This window comes from Prinia subflava, chromosome 3 (genome assembly GCF_021018805.1).
Source record: "Prinia subflava isolate CZ2003 ecotype Zambia chromosome 3, Cam_Psub_1.2, whole genome shotgun sequence".
NCBI lineage: Eukaryota > Metazoa > Chordata > Aves > Passeriformes > Cisticolidae > Prinia > Prinia subflava.
Genome location: NC_086249.1, coordinates 39,904,351 through 39,925,087, shown reverse-complemented (window position 1 = coordinate 39,925,087; position 20,737 = coordinate 39,904,351). Strand labels below are relative to the sequence as shown.

Sequence of the window (20,737 nt, the reverse complement as noted above, 5' to 3'; positions counted from 1 at the left end):
GAGCTTTTTCTGTCTCAGTCACTCAACAGCTGAACCTTAGGAAGAGGCTCATTACAGAGGCATATTTTGCAAAAAATCTAACAACATTAGATCCCTGGGACCCACATGTCCCAAAGTGGCGGAGTCACAGTGCCTGATTTCTCCCTTGGCAGGAGCCCACCATCTGGCTGAAGCATTTTTCAATATTAACAGCATTAGTGAGTTTGACCATTATAGAGGAATTATTTAGGGCCAGCAAGGCACCAAGGCCAGAGCAGTAAGTGGAGCTAAAGGCTCAGATACCCTGAACTGCACATACATTATCATGCTAGGAGCGGAGGAAAGGTTTGGATAGACAGACATGTACACACACACAGATCCTGGTTCAGCAAGATACTTAACACACAATTAAACCCGCGTTTGACAAGACCAATTAATTGCAACAGGCGTAAGAAACCGCTTGGATGATTTGCTTAATTGAGAGTAAATGTCCTTATTAAATTGTAATGAAGCACAATTAAGAAATACAGAGAAAAGGAAGTTTCCCAGAAAGTGGGTTAGTGGGGTTTAATAACAGCCTCAGAGTTTTGCAAAAAGAAATGTCCCCAAAGTCTAGATGAATCCTCCTTTCCACAAAGTCTTTGCCAGCTAGAAGTATTTCAGTCATAAACCAACTGACCTCTGGAGTCACCCATTTCTGACTGCATTTTCTGTTTTGTTAGTCAGGATGTATGGAGTGTGTGCCAATTAAAAGGAAAGTAATTGGACATCACTGCTGTAATTATCCCTCTGTCCCTAGATGACTTAGCATCTCTTCTTTGGGTTGAAGGACTAGTTTAAGCCAGTTTGTTCACTCAGTGATTTCTTCTTTCATCTGTCTCTGATCTAAACTGCATCTGCAGTTCATTCCAGGGGCCAGCCTTAACTCGGTTAGGATCAGATGAGCACAGCTTTTTGGAGCCATTGTCACTGACTCAGTGGCTCTGCTGGCAAACTTGGTAGCTTAGCAAAATGCCAGAAACCCTGGACTGGAAAACTCAGGTCTCTGTAGGCAATTTCACCCTCATGTATTTAACTTCAGGCCAACAAAACATGAAGGCTGCTGAGTATAGTGTAAATGTATGTATTTTCATTCAAGATCTATACACATTAACTTTTCGTGCTTTATGATTTGGATGTGTATTTATTCATGATGGTATTTGCCAATGGAACACATGCCTGGGCTTTTCCAAAGCTAAAAAAATTTCAGAAGTTCAGAGATTGACTGAGCAATTGTTTTAATTGTATTCATTGTTGGATCAAAACCTCTCTGCACCACTGAAGCCTCACTTTATTAAAAAAAGGAAAACATGTCAATGGCACATGCAGTTCAAATAAAACTAATTATTTTAACAGTGTTCCCATTTTATAGTATGATTGATTTTTAATTGTTTTTCTTTTATGACAATATTAATTTTGTCACTAAAAGAGATAAAGTTTTAGCACTCATCCTAGCAGTAGAACAGTAGAGTGATGGTTGAAAATCTGATGACTGCAGGCATGAAAGAAGAATGACAGGTCATTTTCTGACACAGTTTGGTCACTGAGGTGAAACTTTAGTCATAGAGATCTAGCATATGGTAGAGCTGGTAATGAATTTATCATTTAAATGCTTCTGGCAAAAAATGTCCATTTCTTCAAATTGAACATTTTACAGGAAAAGGTTAGCATCCATTGATTTCTATTTAAAATCATTTCTGTAGAAGAGGCACACACATCTCAACATGCAATGATTTAACAGCCTTCAAAGTGAGAAGTGTTAATTTTTATTTAACTTTGAATCTTTTGGCTTTGAAATTTGTTACACTGAAGTATTACATGATTTAAGTTACAAAAAAAAGGCAAATTTATGTCTTGAACTGAAGGACAAGGGTTTCTTCCAGATTTGCAGTTGCTAAACATTTCTTATATTTTCTGTGCTTTCTGGATAATAAATTTTCTGGTTTCAAATTTCTTGCATGAGGAGAAAACCTGTCCTGCCTGTATCAGACACACACAGAACATAGCAATCACTGTTGTACCCAAGTTTGCTTTGTGCATCACTCTTCCCTTACATTCTTACTTCTTATTCTTTCTCATTCTCTTTTGTCACTTATTCTTCTGACCTTTTTCTTGGTCAGAGCTGTAGAGCTCTCAGGGACCAAAAGAGTTTTTGTCCCAGAGTGCCTGTGGGTCACCCTGCCCTCCCCACCAAAGAGCACCTATAAGCCCACCCTATCAGGAGCACAGGGCAGTTCAGAGCTGCTGCAGCTGGGGTGAGAACTTCTGCAGCCCTTTCACCCAGGCTAGGCTGTCTTTAGCTTCCAGTCATTCTCCATGTAAACCATTTTTGCATGTGACAGGGAAAAAACCTGCCCTTTGTAATGCTGTTCTCTCTCTTGTTGAATTTTATGTTACTTTCTTTTCCCCCTCAAATAAATGCAATATTTTGGGGTTTCTATTGCCTGGATTTGTAGTGGGTGCCTCACAGTGTGTTAAGCAGGATACCCAAAATGTGTCTAAGAAAAGCTACAGCTGCACAGACCACCCAGCCACACCAGAGAACCTCATTTGAAGTACCAACATTGCTGGCAGTGTCACTGCATGCTTGCCAGGCCTTGTGTCATTATTTCCAGATATAATAACATTGGTACTTATAACAGTGCATGCACTGGAATTAATGATGATCTAACCATTCAGAAAAATAATTTAAATAATGATGAGATGGCATTCTAGAGGCATGAATTTATTCTGCTTTCTGTTTTCTTTAATCATGACAGGATGCAGCATAAGCCGGTGGCTCCCTGGGGACTGGGGCAGACACAGGAACAGAGGTCAGACAGCTCCAGGATGAGGCCTGGGGACAGGGATGGGCCAAGGATGGGATGGGATGTCACTCTGCAAATTGGGTCACATGACTGGGAAGGGCTGTAGCAGAGAACAGCCCTGTCACAGCATCCTGGGGCTGGGATGGACAGCTCTGGGTTGGGCTGAAATGGAGTTCCACAAAGACTTGAAAATTTCTATATTTATGTAATTTCACGTTATTAAGTAAATACAGTGTTATTTGGACTTAGACATAGGCTGCAAATGTGGTGTTGTCCACACCCTTTAAGAGGTAGTTAGCAAAGTGCAAGGGACATTTGCAAGAGAAGACAAGCAGTTTGGAGTGGGAAAGCTGGTTTCACACAGATGGGCTCACCCTTGGCCTGAGGTGAGCAAGTTGTCTGTTGGCTTTCTGTAGAAATGGTAGACAGGAAGGCAATTCCCACTTGTACTGCTTGTATGCGATGGCATTAATAAGCAAGTGTTAGAAACATGTTAAAAATACCCTGTTCTGTGGCTTTACCAAGACCTGCAAAAACACCAGATTCATCCACTGAACTCTGGTTTCTTTGGGAATGAATGTGGCTTATCGTGGTGGCACCTGTGGTTTCAGCCATTAAACCACATTCCTGTTGTCATTAATAGATGATGCCATTAATAGGGCTGCCCTGTCCCATCACCATGCAGTAGACCACTGTTCAAGTCATCATCATCAATGCTTTTCTTCTCGTATTGCCAGGAGCATAACACCAAACCTAGTCTGCACCACCTATCTCTTGTGCCTTTGCAATGTAGGAGGTGCTAATTGTCTGCTGTGGTACCCCAGAGAACACCTTGCTTAGCTCTTGCTGTCAGATTGCTGCTGGGTTTGTAGGTAGCCTGTGGCAATCACTATTAAAACCTGGCTGACTGATGCTGTGTGTCCTTACTATCCCCCATCATATGTCTTAGTAAAAAACATTCCACTCAGATTGAGCATTCCAGCTGCCTAATGTATTTTAAAGTTATCACCACATAGTTCGAGATGACTAACACAGAGCACACTTTATCACTGGTAGGGAAAATGAGCTCTCGCTTTGCTGACAAAAATTTGAAGTCGGATTAAAAGCTGACACATCCGCTATTTTAGTGGTATGTATGAAACACTAAATATAGCAGCGTGCTGGTGTATTTGCTGATGCATGGTAATGTAGTCTGTAGCAGAACAGCAATGGGCTGCCAAGGAAGATGGTGCACTGCAGTAATACGATAAAATCCTCGTGTGACCTTGGCCATTTCAGAAGTGCTCCACAGATAATTGTGTATCCTTGACTGATATAATGCAAAATTCAAACAGGGGCAGTAGTGGTGCCAGGGCTTTAATGAGTAGCCTGATACTGCAATATTTGCCCAGGCATAATGCAAATTGACTTCAAGGAGAGGACTCCATAGTGTAAGAAACAGAGCTGTGCTATATAGCAGCTGTATATGAACAACTACCAACAACGGGTCTGATTCTGGAAAATGGGGAGAGCTGTAACTCCATCTGGCTCTTGTTAGAAACTGAAGGTGCTTGATTCATCACAAAATCAAACCTGAGTACAGTAGTTTCAACTGATTACATATTTTTATGTTTCCTTCGTCATAAAAGATTTTATGCTCGTGGTTTTATTTTACCTTTGCTGCAGTCCCTGGGCAGGAACTATGGGCTAATCACACTCTGAACAGGGAAATGGATGTGGCTCACAGAACCGTATCCTATTCTGAGATTTTCTTCTTGCTCTTGGGGGGATAGAGGTGATCTGTTTCAGCCTTTCACTTGCCATGGATGTCTGGCAAGTGTGCTGGTGGTGGAGCTGAGGCTGTGACTGTGAAACCCCTCTTCTCATCCTCTTCAGGGAGCAGCAGCAGCTAGATTAGACATTCAGCAGTGCTTTGCAAGACCTAGGCAGTACTTGTGCCTCATGCTGTCATTATTCCAGCTATAAAAGTTTACCCAAGATGAAAATCTGACCTGAAATAACTGGGGAACATAAAACATCCTCATCCAATGATTCCGTGCACTTACTAGAAAGCAGAGCGGGGTCACTTTGACATGTTTCCAGCACAAAGTGGAGGTGCTTACTTTGGACTGAAAAATGAACAGGCTGTTTTCCTGAGAAGTGAAAGTAAACTGTTTGGTGGCCTTGGCCTCTTAACTAGTTATGCTCTGTGTTGCTCAAATTAGAAGTAGGAGGAGATGGTGCTTGTCCTGCAGCCACTGCATCAGAGAGTCATTTCATTTGGCTCCAATTCTAACTTTTCTGCAGCGCCAGTTTGGCTTCCAAAATTAGGCAGCGATATTGCCTCTTCCTTTCATAATCAGAAATGATAGAACAAAGCCCTTCTTTGTTCTTCTAAAAAGGCAAATCTTTGCTAGTCAACTCTTACTGATGTATTGGAGCAGTTGAGGGCACACTGGGATCTTCTGCTCTCAAAAGCAAGAGGAAAATGAGATATTGCTGTTTCTCAAAAAAACCCAACAAACCAAAACAGCCAGGTATAGATTAGAAATTTACATATTTACTGTTTTAGTATGTGAATTATAGACAAAAGCTTGATCCATTAGGAAATACTCTGAATTTTATATGACATTTGTAAAACAATAAAGCAGCAGTATATAAAAACACTTTATGCACATGCAACTACTCAATGTCATTCTAAATATCCTTCTCTATTTCCCTGCTCCATGGTTCTTTCTGTGAGTTTGGTTTTTAGTCAACATCTTAAATAAGAAAGAAAAATATGGAAAATAGAGATTATAAATGTTAAAAAAAAAATCTAGTCCATAATTGTACAAAATATAGGTCATTTCAGAATGAAGATATTATAAGCATTTTTCCTAACTCGGTTTGGTTACAGCTTGGACTCCTAAGGAAAGCTGAACACTAAGTAGCTGGTAGATGAGCTCAGGTTTGAAGTAACTCTTGAGATGTGACAGGAACCTTGCTGTAAAAGGTGATCTAATTCAGATTGAAAAATTGCTCTAAAGTTTTGCCTCTGTTGGAATTAGGTGGTGTTTCAGCAACTAAGTTCATGGAGACGCAGGATTCTAGAGTTATTATTTCTGTGACTGAACAATTGCCTGACAAAGGTTGCAGACAGACAGCCATATTCAGCTCCCTTGCTCCTGAGCAGCCAACTTGTTTTAAACTGGGGGCCTTCCGAGACTCATGGCAGAGGGCACATTTTGCCATTTAATATTTATTCCAAAAGCAACAAATGCCTGGAAAATTTTCAGTGAATAATAATTCTTTAAAAGTATATTTTTTTTCTATTTTAGTTATACCTTTCCTTCAGACCTCACTGATAGCTACAGTGCAAGCTATGTCCTTGTGTTTTATTTCCTGTGCAAGACACAACTACAAAATTTTGAAGGCCAGACAACCTTTAACCAATGTTAAAGTATACAGGCAGCAAAATAAACCTTTAGTTTTTTATTATGCTAACTAAGCATTACAGCTCTGAGAGACACAAAGAAAGAATAATCTATATGGTAGGAACCTTTTTTCTTCACCGAAAGCATTTCCAATGGGTCGCATTTCCAACAATTTTAGTGTTTCCTGTTAGAAAACATTTCCCTTGCAACAATTCTTTAGGTTGAGCTTTTGTTATTTAACTCTTTAGTATCAGTTCCTAAGGATTAATGTTTAAGGTTTGCGCTGCATCAGAGTGACAAGCATCATCTCTCAGAACAGCTCAGCACATAAGATGCATTTTGTGCTGTTTCTTTGTTTGCAAGTCAGGCAGGAAAACACAGAGAAAAGCTTCTGGCTAGAACATACTGCAAGGTATTTGGGACAATAAAGCAGTCAAACAAAGCTTCTGGACTTTTGCACATAGGACCTTTTGTGGGGCTGCAGTCAGCCCATGCTGCTGTTTCCTGCTGTTGACCAACGTGCGGTGGTGCAGCCTCTGCTCGGAGGAGATGGCCATGGCTCAAGGACACACAGAGTCTGTGTAGTGTGACTGGCCATGAGCAGAGGTGCCTCTTTCCACTTCCTTGAGCACCGTGGAACTGTGGCTCATGTCAGAACCAAACACTGGACCTCTGGGCATGAGCCACAACAGCTTGCAGCAGGGTAATGACTGCATTGATTTGAAGGAAGTAATCACTGCATAAGCCTCTCCCTAAATATAATGGGACCACTAGAGGAGGACAAAGAGCTATGTAGTGTTGATGTCAACTACTAAGAAACAGGAGGGTTGCCTTAGAAGGCCTTTCAGCTGAAAACCATCCAGTCTCTGCCCTTCTTGTTCTCTGTATTAGATTCTACCCAGGCCAGCAAGTTGCTATGACAGAAATGCACATAGAGATGCTGGTATTTATTGAGTGCTCACACAAGGCATAAAAAATTTAGCAAATTCCACCATGCTGTCAAGCCACCGCTGAAATGAAGCCAGAGGAGGAGACTGGGGCTGCATGTGAATGCAAAAGACATACCAAAGCCATCCCATATATAATTCCATTGCATATATAATGGTACCTGTCAGTTGTGATCTTGGCTCTGTGTCTATGAAGGCAGAACAATTGGAAAGGCAAGTTCAAGAAAACAGATGGCCAAAAGGTTGCTTCACACGTGGGTATTATTAAGTGGATCTGAATCTGCTGTTCCAGCCTCCATGAAGTATAGGCTTTGTACTCTATAGTTTGGGAAGCTAATGGCTGTAGGTTTTTATTTGATATTAATTTATATTGGGTACATACCTACCCTGGAGTATTTCTCAGTTCCCAAAGACTTAGACTAGAAGATTAGACTGTTATATAAGATTTCTATGACTTAACTCTGAGAAGTAAACTGATTCGAGCATAGAATCTTGCAGGTATATCCTGTAGAAAATTAGGGATTTTTCTTTATAGAGTGAAACTCTATGAAGAGTCCAGCTGCAGTCACCAGCAACTCTTTGGGATTGTAGTTAGTCTCTTAATGATGCATTTTTAGCTGTAGAGAAAATTATTTGTATCTGTAAAGGAAAAAATAGCCTCTACTTTTCAGGGATTTCAGAATCAAGCAACGTCTCTAAGTAGATGAGGAAATGGGAGACTCTTTCCCTCTCTATATATAAGGGGAAATATTATGTTCTGTAAAATGTATGTAATTCTTTCAGGAAACTCTTAAAATTGTGCTTACTTGGATTGCTAATAAGGTCATTTATTATTTTAAATTTCTTTTAACTGAGGTAGTGACAATTGGCCTCAGGCCCGGGGTAGTGTCCTTGTGAGCACTGTACAGGCAGAACAAAGTCCTTCCCTCACAAATCTTACAGCCTTACATTATCATTGATAGTTTTCATACAGAAAGGTGACTTAAAACATTTACATTCGTTTCTAATTCAGCATTCACATAATTTCTCAGGAGCTTATTTTCATGCATGGCCCATGGTCCATTAACTGATTGGTGTCCAGGTTACAGTCTCCCTCCTGCCAGGTGCTCTTTGCTGTGTCATTTATTCATGCTAAGCTTGGCTCCAGGCAGGACGTACAGTAGCACTGTGGCTGTATGGAGAGACTCTGTACCTGCTCATGTGTGCCCAAAAACTCACCTGAGTGGTCAGCATTGGCTCATCCAGCTGCAGCTCAAGGCTTAGTACAGAAAAATCCGAGAATGAGTGTCTACGGGACCTTGGTGATTCACTTCTCTCAAAGACAGAAGGGTCTGGGGTACAAAAGAGGAGGGAGAGATTCAGAGAATTGTTTTTTCTGTGCCTGCTTCCCATAGCAGTGAAGAAGGAATATGGAAAGAAATCATTATAACGTCCCCCAACCAACTGGTCTTCTTTCCAGCTTTCCGCAGAAGTAGCTGCCTTACTGTCCATGCTAGGACTCCATAGAGGGGTGCCACGGATTTTGATTTCCAGGCTCTTTGAGTAGGCAAAAGAGGCACAAGGCCATAGGTACTTTGGCATCTCCAGCAGACTATTGATATTGGGATCTGTTGGTTTAATAAACATATAGCACATAAAGTTAGCCCTTACTTTCACACACTTTTCTTGTCTGCTGACCAACACATGGTCAAAATCTTCAATTTGCAGCTCTCTGGACTCTCGTGTGATAAGAAAAAGGTAAGATGAATTTCCAAAGTTAAAATAAACTTCTGTTTTATGTTTTCACCTATTTGTAAGACAGACAGAAGTGATACAGTACACTCAATGGCTGGATCATGTATTGGAGAACTCAATATATTCAGTAGCATAGTTTAAAGTGCCCCTTTTCATTTGTTGCTTTTGTTGCTGTTATCCTCTTCTATGACCCCATATTTCTGGATGTTTTTTTAAGTGTAACAATCTTATAGGGATGATATGCAGAGTATTGAGTTACACCTAATTAAGTGAGTGTATACAGAAATATGTGAGAGTTTCTCTAAATTCCTGTGATGTATATATAATACATTGATGTAAGTATAGAATACTGTGCTTCCTTGGGTCTTGATAAACCCTGTGTCTCATGAGGGCTCAGAAGGAAATAAATTTACTCTGCAAGTGTTCATTTGAAGCAGCTACACTTTATTCTTATACAACCCAATTTGGATGGGAGCAGAGAAGTTCTTTCCAGTGGTTTTGTTCCCTTGGGTTTGAGCCTTCTTTTAGCGGCATCTGGCACACCGTCCTTGGCGATGTCAGTGGAGGCCAAGAGGAGCAATGAAGAACTGGAGTTCTGGGCTGCAGGGCTGTCGGGCATGAATTGCTGTCCTTTGGAAATGGCAGAGCCACCTCCATTTACAGCACTAGGCTTATGTCATCAGTATTCTTTCAGATGTCACAGAGAAGCTGCTCCTGGGTTTTGGCAGGAAACACTCCCCCACACCCACTTCAGACTCCTTCCTTCTCTTTGCCTCCTCTCCTGTGAGCAAAAACTCTGTCAAGAAAGCACATTTATTTGGGCCAGGAACAGAGGCAGGCGATACTCAGCTAGTTATTTTGATTGCCTGGCTGGTAGGGGTTGGGGGAACAGATAATGTCAAGATTTCCTCTGCATTCCAGATCTGTTTTCCTCCTACAGTTAGCAGGCGGCGAGTGTGACTTTTCCCACTCAGCTTTTCCCACAGTCAGTACGACTTATCTGACAACAGAGTTAGTGTCAACTGTCCAAAACTAACTAGGAGACATCTTCCTTTCACCACTCCTGTGCTGTTATTGCTTATCAGTGTCACTCTCCAGCTTAAATGACTGGTTAATTTACAGACATACCGAGACAAATTCACTTGTGTTGCAGCTTCAGTGAGCTCAGTGGAGTTATACTGAGTTTGGCCGTAGGTGTCTGAAAATCACAAGTGGTAGGAACGTGATACTAACGGAAACAAGAACATTGCAACAGTCAAAACAAAAAGGAAGCCCTGAGCTTTGGCAGGATGCCCATTTCAGATTTTGGAGTGTGCTCCAACAAGGTGTTCATGTTTTACAGTTGGTGTTGCAAGAGAAAAGTTGTTATTCAACAGCAAAACAATTCCTAAGTCTCCACATCAAAACACAGCCCACATTAAAAAGCAACAAAGGAAGAAAAAAGTTACAGGCTTTTAGAACACAAATTCTATTGAGAATCATGATGAATCTGCTTTTAGATGTATTAGGGACTTTGAAAATACTAAAGTGAAACTGAAGCACACTCAGCCTGAGATTTTCAAATGAGTCTAAAAGGGTTGAATATTGAATACTGAAATACTATTAGAATCCCACAGAAACAGGAAATGTCAAATGGAATTGGTACCTTCAGCTTTACCACCAGTCTAAGATGGCTTTTCTGTAACTGGGGGTGGAGAGGCATTTTCAAATTGTAACATCATTTTCAGCTACATCAAGTCCTGCTCCATAGGCCTACTGTAGCACCTCTTCTAGGCTGCTGGTTTGGGATAGAATGAGGCATCCTCTCAAGGACATGTGTTTCCAACCCACCTTCCCACCTCCCTCAATTCTCTTTTAAGAGTGGGTGTCCAAAATTCAAGGAAGGGAAATCTTTTACTTTTGAAATTTTATTAACATTTCTGTTTCACAGACAAAGTTAAAATGAATGAAGTGCAAAACCAAGCATTCTGAAGTTAACTTGGTTAATTCTGTTAACCTGAACTAGCAGTGCAGAGATCTTTGCATCCAGACCACTTTGCTCATTGCTCTGCTCACTTCTCTAGACCATGCAGAAATCCCACCTACTGGTTTTGTCTGTAATAGTCTTCTGGACTCCCGTGTATCTGTTCCCTTTCTCTACACTGCCTTCTTTGCAAAATCCAGTTTTAGTTTTTCCTCCTTACCACTGTTTAGTTTCCTCTTAAAGTCACTCTGGTTACTCACCTGCTCATGATGCCTTACAGTGGTCTTCCTTCCTTCTCTTCCTTCTGCCTTTCCTGTTGCCTCTATGCCATACCTCTGTGTTGTCCAGAGCATCTTACTCCTCTCTGGTTCTCAGTGAAATGGGCAAATGGCTCTGCAAGATCTCTAAACCCATGCATAATACTTCTTCTCCACTCTCACAATCAAAACAAATTCTTACTTTTCTTTCTCCTAATTAATGGACATATCATGGTCTATCATCACATCACCCAAAGGGTTATTTTCTTGACTGACTGGGGATTAGCCACTTTTCTGTGTAATAACAAGCAAGGTTTAAAAACTGAGGACCAAAAGCTGAAATTCCAGATTCCTGTTTATATTCCCAGATGACAACTTGTAACCACTTCTGAAAACTGGAAAGGGACTTACACTCTAAGACTTAGGAGCATAGTTTATAAAATCATGAAATTTTTGTGCCTGGACAGAGTACTTCCTTAATGTCTTTTCCTTAACAGACTTAATCCCTGGATGTGAGTACATTCTGGTGTCTTTTTTGCAAATAAGAGACAAAGAAATTTCCACTGTCAGAAATGGAGCTAAATGTGGAAGTGTTGGAACACATTCATCAGGTTCAGCTGTCCAAGGGAGATAAAATGATACCCATATTTAAAGTTGAAAGGAAGTCGTTGTGGGCAACAAAAATAATTACCGCTTCCCATATTAATTATCATATGTTTCTAAAAAAACCAAAGCAATCTATAACATTCCCAAATGAGAACACCGATGTAGGATCCAGTATGGGTTTGTAAGAAGAAAAAAGAAACTGCTTTTGCACAGAAAAACAGGAAGAGATAAAACTTATCTTGGCTTTCCAAACTAATATTCCAGAGATATTCAAAACAGAGATGAAATAATGTGAGAAATCAGTGTGGGAAGGAAATTTTGGTCACAGAACATAAACTTCATAAAAGATCCAAAGACACATAAATTGAACTTGTCAGCTTTCAGAATAAAGAGAGGCTAATAATAGGTTGCTCAGAAGATTTTACTAGGGCAAGTATCATTTAAAGCTTCATTATCTTGACAAGCGAGTGAACAGATGGCAAAATCTGTAGCAAATTCAAGATTTCCTAGGGTCCTGAAGATTAGAAAGACTTCTGAAAACCAAATTCAAATCACCAAAACAAGGTGATTTGACAGCATCAGTGAAGATGGGATTTCAATTTACCTAAGTGTGAGGTAATGTTCAGGAATGGTCTGAAGTGTTCACTGATACTGCATACTTAACAAAGTGTTACCAGCTCAGAAAAATATCTAGGCAGCATTATGGACAGCTTAATTAAAACTGCTCAGTGAAAACAGCTGTTCAATTTGCAGCACTAGTTGTGAAAGCAAATAAAACACTGATTGATATCAACTATAAAAACCAGCATTGATATTATTATAATGTGATCATGTAAATTCAGGGAACTATATTACAGTGATGCCCAGCATCATCAACATTACAGAACTGTCTAAAAAAAGAAACATCCAGAGGAGTTGGCAAAGGATGGTAAGCAGGGAAGATACATTCATTTTACTTGCCCCATGAAAAAATATGGCACTAAATTTCTACTCACCTTTAAGTCATAGGGATATCCAATGTATGCAAGATATAGAAGAAACAGCACACTCTCTGTGCTGGAGCCTTTTTCCCCAATTAATGAGGATCATCAAATCAGCAAGAAATGGAGGGCTTTATGTTCATGTATTCTGAAGAAACATGGTGAGATTACCCTTACTAGATGAAATTTTCCAGTGAAGTATATGGCAATTTTTGCCATTACTTCATCAAATTAACAACTTCACCATTAATGTGAGACTGTCACTAGTGTCTGGCCTAAATTATGGTGTTGGTTTGTTAGTTTTCTTTAAGAATAATTAGAGTACTTCTTTTAGGAATGGAGGCTGTCCCTGGTGATTATTGAGAAGACCCTAAGTTTTAGCAATTCTGCATTAAAAGGGTAATTTATACTTGTGCAAAGCGAAGTAAGAGCCTATTGCTACTTTCTAGTAGTATATACAACCTATTTTGCATTTATCTTGCCCAGCTATAAAAGATAAGCTATAAGACAGGAAAGAGGTGGATAACCCCAAATCTACTTAAATCCTAAAGAAGGATAATGTTTCCTAGATGAAACAGTTTTCTTTATGACTTGACTGGCAGCAGTGAAGTACTCTAGATAATTTTTAAACCATTTAGCAACATTTCAGAATACAAATAGGGAATAGCCTCCAGTATGAGTCAGAAGTTGACTAGTTTTTGGTTTTCATATTTGCTTCTGACACTTTATTTTCCCTTTAGCATTGACAGTCACATATTTTTAAGGCCTGAATTCTGAAAGTATGTATCTGATAACTTTGATCAAACCAAAGATTACCTAATATAAGTGTTCTCTGTCAGGTAAATTAACTGATCTTCTGTCTCAAAAGCTATCACTGCAGTAAGATCCTGCTGAGTTATAAACCCTTTAGCGCCTATTCTCCAAGCATTTTGCATGGGTTTTTGTAATGTAAATGAGTCAAAAATAGTCCCTGAAATGTAGAACAATCTCAGGTAATTACTGCTGAACAGATTTGTGTCAGCCCAAAATGACAAAAAGGTTTTGAAATGAATCTGCATGACAGCAGTGTAAGTAAACAAGATGAGCAACAGCTGTACCTGCAGCACTGTAAAGGTGTTCCCACATCATCTGTAGAAACTGATTTCACTAGAAGCCATTGCCATACTGAAAAAATGAGCTTTGGAGCCACCAATACGTACTGCAAAGTAACAGCCTTTTCTTGCCTCCTGGAACAGTCCTGAATGCACATCTCCTTCATTTGCATGGCATTTAAATGAAGTCAAAAAGAAATGTCTTGGTGGAGTCTCAAAAAAGTGTCTGTTAATAAGAGGGGGATCAGGCCAGCTGCATACAGTGTTTCAGGGGATGCAAGGGGGAGCTGAAGCCTGCTCTCTTCTTTCTGGAATCAACTTTTCCAGTAATTATAAATAAAAAAGATGGTACTCTCTGGCAGGCAAGTGGTGGCACACTCAGTAGAGAGTTGTGGCTGTGATCTCTGTAATCAGTCTGGTCACCTCAGTCTACACTTCAGCAGGTGATGGGGAAACATCTCCTCAAGCTCTCTCTACTTTTGGCATGCTTGGCCAGCTACAGAGCACTCCCTGCTACTGCCTTTCTTGGGAATTAAGTTGCTTTACCATGTACCATTTTCAGTCCAAAAAGACAAAACAAAAATATCTTTATATTTTTTATCTTTCTCCCACCATCTTTGATGTTAATATTTATATAATAGTCATTTAATATCACTATTAAAATTTAGTTATCTGAAAAGCACATGAGTGCATAGCTTAGATTTTTTGCCTCTTGCATGCAGAAATCAGAGACTTTTTGGAAGACTAAAAAAAGTTACACTTTAATTTCTCAGAGGTGGTTTCTTTTACATAGACTGTAATTCACCAGCATCACATCACATCTCTGTTCTTATAAAGTCTGCTGCCTACTATGCAGTGACACCTTATGGCTTACCTCTGTGACCATATATAGTCCACCTAAAAATATAACACAGTTTTGTTTCCAAGACAATGAATCTTGAATGAAACATATGCCATTATGCAAACCTCCTTATATGCAGTAGGCAGGAGGAGTACAAGCAAACAAAGCTAAGGTGAAGGAGCTACAAATTTGTTGTCACAAGTATTTTTCAGACTTGCAGTTCCAATTTTGCCTACCCAATGATATGAAGGCATTACTGAAGCGCTATTGGACATCATGTGGTAACTTTTTTCCCCAAAGCTTTCTGTAATGGATTCAAGGGCAGTACTACAGGCTTCTTTGTGTTTCAACCAAAAAAAGTAAAACCCTCAGCAAGTCAGAGTAAACCCTTCTCTGCATAGCTCTAAAAACTGAAACTGCAGTTGTTACTGCTGACTTGTTAATATAACACAGACATGGACATTTCCTGGTTACTGTAAACACTGAAATGCTTTTGGAGTTAATGGAATACAGGTGCTGCCTGACACTACCAAAACGTTCTCACAGAAACAGGGACATTTTCGGACTGAAAGAGTTGCAGATCCACCTGGTCCAGCCCCTTCTTCACAGCATGAATATCCTGCTTCTCAGTGGGAATATCCAGATATGTTAAATGCCATGAAACAGACATTTTTCCTAAGGTTAAGCTCCTTTATACTCCCAGGAATGGCCATACCACTCAGCCTGCTGGAACAGAGTTCTGCAATGCCAGAGCAGGGTGATGGAGTGGGCTTAGGCAGGCTCTGGGCCGGCTGGGAAACCTTCCCAATGGAGCTGTGGGAAATGATGCTTACAATCGAATCGTCACCAGCCTTCACTTCAAATGAAACTCAGACAATACTGTGGACAGACAATTAGCCCTTCTTTATTGTGGAATCAGGAAGAAATTTAAAATCAGCTTTAGTGATTCAAGATCCTGTAGAACTGTTCAGGTTAATAGGGATTGGCTTGGGCCCCAGCCGAATTTTGATTCTGGACATTATAATCTTCCTGCCTGAAATTCTATCCCCTGTTGCAACTGGTCACAACACTTGCTTACTGGCCAAAACCATGAGTTCCATTGCTTTTTAATTCTATTAAATATACATATTTAAAATCTGTTAAGTAAGTTAAAATAGGAGCTGTGTGGCCAGCGATGAAGGTTGCAATATATTGATACTTGGCAATACACTGCCATCAATCAGTAGCCTGATTACTCAAAATGTGAGTGTGCAGCAAAGTATTTGTGTATCTGAAAAAAAGTTCTTACCCTTATAAGTAAATTGGTTTGGGGAACAATTTGCTTGCATTGTTGTTAGAACCTGCTGTCAAGATTGATCATGTTTTCCTGTGTAATCCAGGAGAGTTATAAAAAAAAAAGAGAAAAAGCTCCCAGGTCTCTGAACCAATATCCTGCTATGCTGTGTGCTAAATTGTCATTGACTGATGCAAGGCAAGGATTTTTTACACAAATGTTCCAATTATTTCTACTGTGATGGTAATAACAGTTGGAAGTTTAGAAAAAAAAATTAAAAATTGTGGTTTAGACAAGGTCCCAATACAATATTAAGGAAATGAGCACTTTGAGAGCAAAGAAAGATTTTTTTTAAACAATATATTTTTGTCAAATGACTGAAAAGGTGGGGGAAAATCAGACACCAGAAGCTGGAATGAGAAGAACAGGGGCAGTATTCTGTGCTGAGACATTTTGTGTTTCAACAGAGCTGCTCACTTATTCAAGAGCATTAATCACTTCAAAATTTCAAGCTCAGCTCCAGTAAAAAACCAATATATCTACACATATAAAATGTAGTCCACTTTCCCAGTTGCTTAATCATTGAAGAATTGGCTATTTCTACAGAGACTGGCTTTGCTTAGCACAAGATTTCATGTCTTTAATGTAATATATTTTAAAGATGTCCACAGAGCATCTTACGAAAGGAAGTGAAAGTTTATTGGCACTTGGTTTGTTTTGTCCCTTCTTCTCCCCTGTTATCTGAGAAATGTGCAAGGGCTCTCGTGGCTGCAATCCTTCAGGATTTCAGCTGAAGCATCAGTTTTGTTGTGTCCTGTTCAATAGAAGCGCCGTGTTTGCTCAGAGGGCAGTCCATCCAATCATCATTTGTACCACAGCTGCCTCCCTGACCCCTCACATTCTCATGTAACAGAGCAACCTCCCACCTGTCACACAGGACCTTCTCCAGGAGTTTGTAATGTCCTGTGGAAATTTAGGCTGTGTTAGTACAAGAGACTGGAGAGGTAGTGGGGTTATTAAAAAATAACCTGCAAGAGCTAGATATAAGCAGAATGCAAGATGGAGAGAAAAGTGCATGCTAAAGCTGGGCAGAATGTGAAAATCATGCTGTTAAAAAAATAGCAGTTATTTTCCAGAAAAATGTATGATTTCTCTAATTTTTATTCTTTAAGAAACAGTGGGTTTTGTCAGAAGGAGATTTCCAGGTGAAAAATTTTGATTGCTATAGAAAAAAATTTCATTCCACGTTTACCATTTCACTTTTCTTGTTCCCATTTACTCTGCCATGATAGACACAATCTGGTCTACTGCATTGCATCCCAAATGCAAATACCCTGGCAGTTCTCTGCTATCACTGCTCATTGTAGCTCATCCTGCCTTTATGGTGCATGGAGTAGAGGCTGCTTGACTGAAGTCTGAAGGGCCTTACTTTGCCTCATTTATTGGTTCAATATAAAAGCTTTCCTCCCACAGCCTGTGTATGTACAGGATCCCAGCTTTTCCTGTCTACTCATTATGTTTTCAAATACACTTTTGTGTGCTTTTGTTAAAAATGCCCCTGATTCTTGAAAATTTATCCTCTGAATATATAAAGATATCACATTAATCTCCTTGGAGACTCTCTTGCTAACTCACTTTGCATCAGTGCCTCCAGACACAAATTCTGGTGTGTCACAAGTACACCAGCAGTTACTACTCTGGCCAGTACTGTTTTATTGCTCTCTCCTACTCCACCCTTCCTACCCCAATCAGGTCTTCTCTCCAGTCAGGTGTCCTGTTTTATATTTTGTTTGCAATGTCCTGAAGGCAAAGATCGTACTTTAGCTCCATCCAGTTTTTGTTCCAAGCTTTGAGAACACAGTTTGTTGCTAATAATAACAACAATAAAGTACCATCCTTTGTATGAATAGAATTAAAGCTTGATTTCCCCCCGTGCCCTCCATGCCTGTTTTAGCAAGGGAGAGGGAGCACAGTCAAACAGCAGACACTTTGTTACTGTAGTCTGTATCTGAGCATACTTAGAGTCTTTTCACAGTGAATGCTGCAAGAAGTTCCATTTATTTCAGCATTAATCACTGTGAACAAAAGTGAAAGAATTTGGCCCCCAGTAATGAAAGCCAGCAGTGCTTTGCTGTTGGCAAAGTGCAGAGCAATCCTTTCCCAGAGCTTCAAAAAGCTAAAATGAAGTAGGATGAACATATAGGTGCCAGTATCTTGATAAACCAGAAAAGAGTGAAACTAATTTATAATTTATTCTCAAAGCTACCTTAAAATTATGGTAATTTGTATATGTAAATAAAAACCAAGGAGAGAGTGCCAGGGCACAAGCTAGAACATTTTGTCCTCATTCACAGTGATTCTTATTTTTCTCTATCCAAAATATTTGTTTGTTTGCTTAGATGCCAAGGAGGACACCTACTCATATGCCCTTGATGAATACCACATAACTTCAACCACAGAATTAATGTGAAATTCACTGGAGTCTGCTGTTAGGAGAACAAGCAATGGAAAACTTCAGATCTTTCCTTCCCTTCCAGTGGTAACCCAGACTTACAACATCCCACTCAGACCATTTAACCTGTGATAGAAAACAAATGCCAGAGCTCTAGAACCCTCAAAGAGATAAAGACCACTTCTAAAGTTGTAAATATTATTTGATGTGTTTGTATCTAGGCTGTCTGAGCTACTATTTGAAGCTGTGAAAGCACAGCAACACCATTTTGAGTGTAGTAAAGTTCAAGAAGCTCCATTACAGTCTGTTCCTGAAGAATGAGATTCATTATAAAATTTGGCATTGCACTGATTAACATCAGACTGCATCATTGATCTTGTAGATCCTGTTATTTCCTCTTTTGCTTTAGTATTACTTTCTAAGGGATACCAGAGTGAGGAGCCTGTGTCCTCTAAACTGCACATAGTAACCGAGGATGCACTCTTCACTCATTTTCCTCTACAAGACAAACTGTTTTGTTCTTCTACAAGTAGGCAAATACTGCGAGGTAATCAGACTAACAAAAAATCCTGACTCATGATAGTTACAGACAAGAGGATGGAGAGGAAAGAAGTTGTACTTTTATCATAGTCTTTCAGTAGTTTACAAATGGCAAACCAAGATGGAGTCATGTTTCTCTTTCCCTAGGTCTGATTCTCTCCTTACTAGGTGCATTGGAGTTTGTCCAGTTACTTTACTAGGACTACATCAGGCTGCATCATGGAATCTGTAACAAATTAAAAACACACAGCTAATTAGAGGCCAGAATACTATGCAGTATCAATTAACTTGGCTTTTAATTACCATGGTGATTGGAAGGAACTATAAATTGCTAAATATATAATTAGTGTATCAGACTTCTGTGCCACGATGGTATCAGAGCATGGGTATAACCAGTTTAGACTTTTCCCCAACATTTTATATGCTTGCAAGATTTAAAGACAGTACTTTCATTCCTGCCAATATTCTGTTATCAATGAGCGAAGACAAATATAATAGTTCAGCTCCTTTTAAGGTTGCTGGGAACTTTCTCCTTTCTGTTCATCATATACAGTGGTTTCATTGCAATTACTCTGAAAAGAACTATTTTGGCAAGCCTAGTATCAAGCAGAAAAACTGCATTTTCTGTGGAAAATATGCTTTCCTTTTCTTTCCCTCAGAAATGTTAGCCATCTTGTGATGGATGTCAGAATGTTTCAATCAGGAAACATGAGTACTGATCAGTTTGCTACCTATACATTTAACCAAGATATGCAAAATGTGTGAGACCAGAATTTTACCATTTTGTCAAGTTTTCTAGCATTCTAAAAAGAAACATGTTTGACCTGTGAATGATTCCTAACACATACCCTCCTTCAAGCAGATTCTGTAGAATAGCTCTAATTGTAACTGCTACTATGAGGTGTAATACATCAAAAATACTCGTGATGGTAATTTGAGTTCTGAACAGCTGACTGTGATTAAAAGCATAAAATGGGAATAGGCCAGTTGCTGCATGAGATGTGTTCTCATTACTCAACAGCACTGTTTTGTTTGGGGAGAAAATTACAATACCTGATCTTGCCTCTGGATTTAGTTTTCCACAATAAAGTACCTGAAATTAGTAAGATTTTTGTCAGTGCCTGCCACAGAGTTTGGTCTACACTTGCCAGTTCAGTTCTGTTGATGATTATGAAATGCAGCCATATCACTGCAGTTTATCTTAGTAACCTGTGGTGAGATAACATGGGATTAGCAATTGCTAGTATCTAGTCACTAATTAGCTGCTTTCAGTAACCCTGGAAGTCTAGGGATATTTTTGATAAAGTAAGATCTTCAAAAATGGGACAGAAGGGAAGATAGTATCTTTTGTTCTATTGCTACATTCTGGCCATGGTAGACAGCAGCTGAAGAAAGGGAGATCTATCTTCCAGACAGGCAGGGCATGCTAAGATGGTGCATCCAAGTGTGGCTGCCAGAAGAGCGCTGCTGAAGGTTGCAGTGCTGGCTGACGTGGGCTGCTGTTTGTGGGTGGTGACAGCAGCATGATACAAAACCTTCAAAACTGAGTTGATTATTTCACCTTTAGACAATGTGTCATGGCTCATCTTTATAGGGCAGCTGAGTACAATATCAGGAATTAATTTCTCATCTCTGCCTGGTTCCTAACTGATAAAAGCCTGTGGCAGAAAGCAGGCGTAGTAGGTCTTATGTCCTCGTAATGGCTGTGTTGGTGAGAGATTAAATAAAGAGAGGCAGAGGTCAGAGGCAGATTTACTGGGCAGAGGAGCTGATTGTAGGAACCGTAATCCTCTCTTCTCCCATTAACATCAGCAGGTGTTTGCTCTGGGTCAT

General features: G+C 39.8%; 1 protein-coding gene across 4 annotated transcripts in view; it reads left to right on the top strand.

Moving 5' to 3' along the window:
• The window catches only part of STARD13 (StAR related lipid transfer domain containing 13), a 285,754-nt gene that overhangs the window by 124,999 nt on the left and 140,018 nt on the right, over nucleotides 1–20,737 (top strand). For 3 of the 4 annotated variants that reach the window (XM_063394783.1, XM_063394785.1, XM_063394782.1), the window contains one exon: nucleotides 2,778–2,831. The exons of the other annotated variant lie outside the window; for it this stretch is intronic. In XM_063394783.1, coding sequence (XP_063250853.1) covers nucleotides 2,778–2,831 — 54 coding nt within the window. The remainder of the gene's footprint in view (nucleotides 1–2,777; nucleotides 2,832–20,737) is intronic. 4 annotated transcript variants of the gene reach the window in all.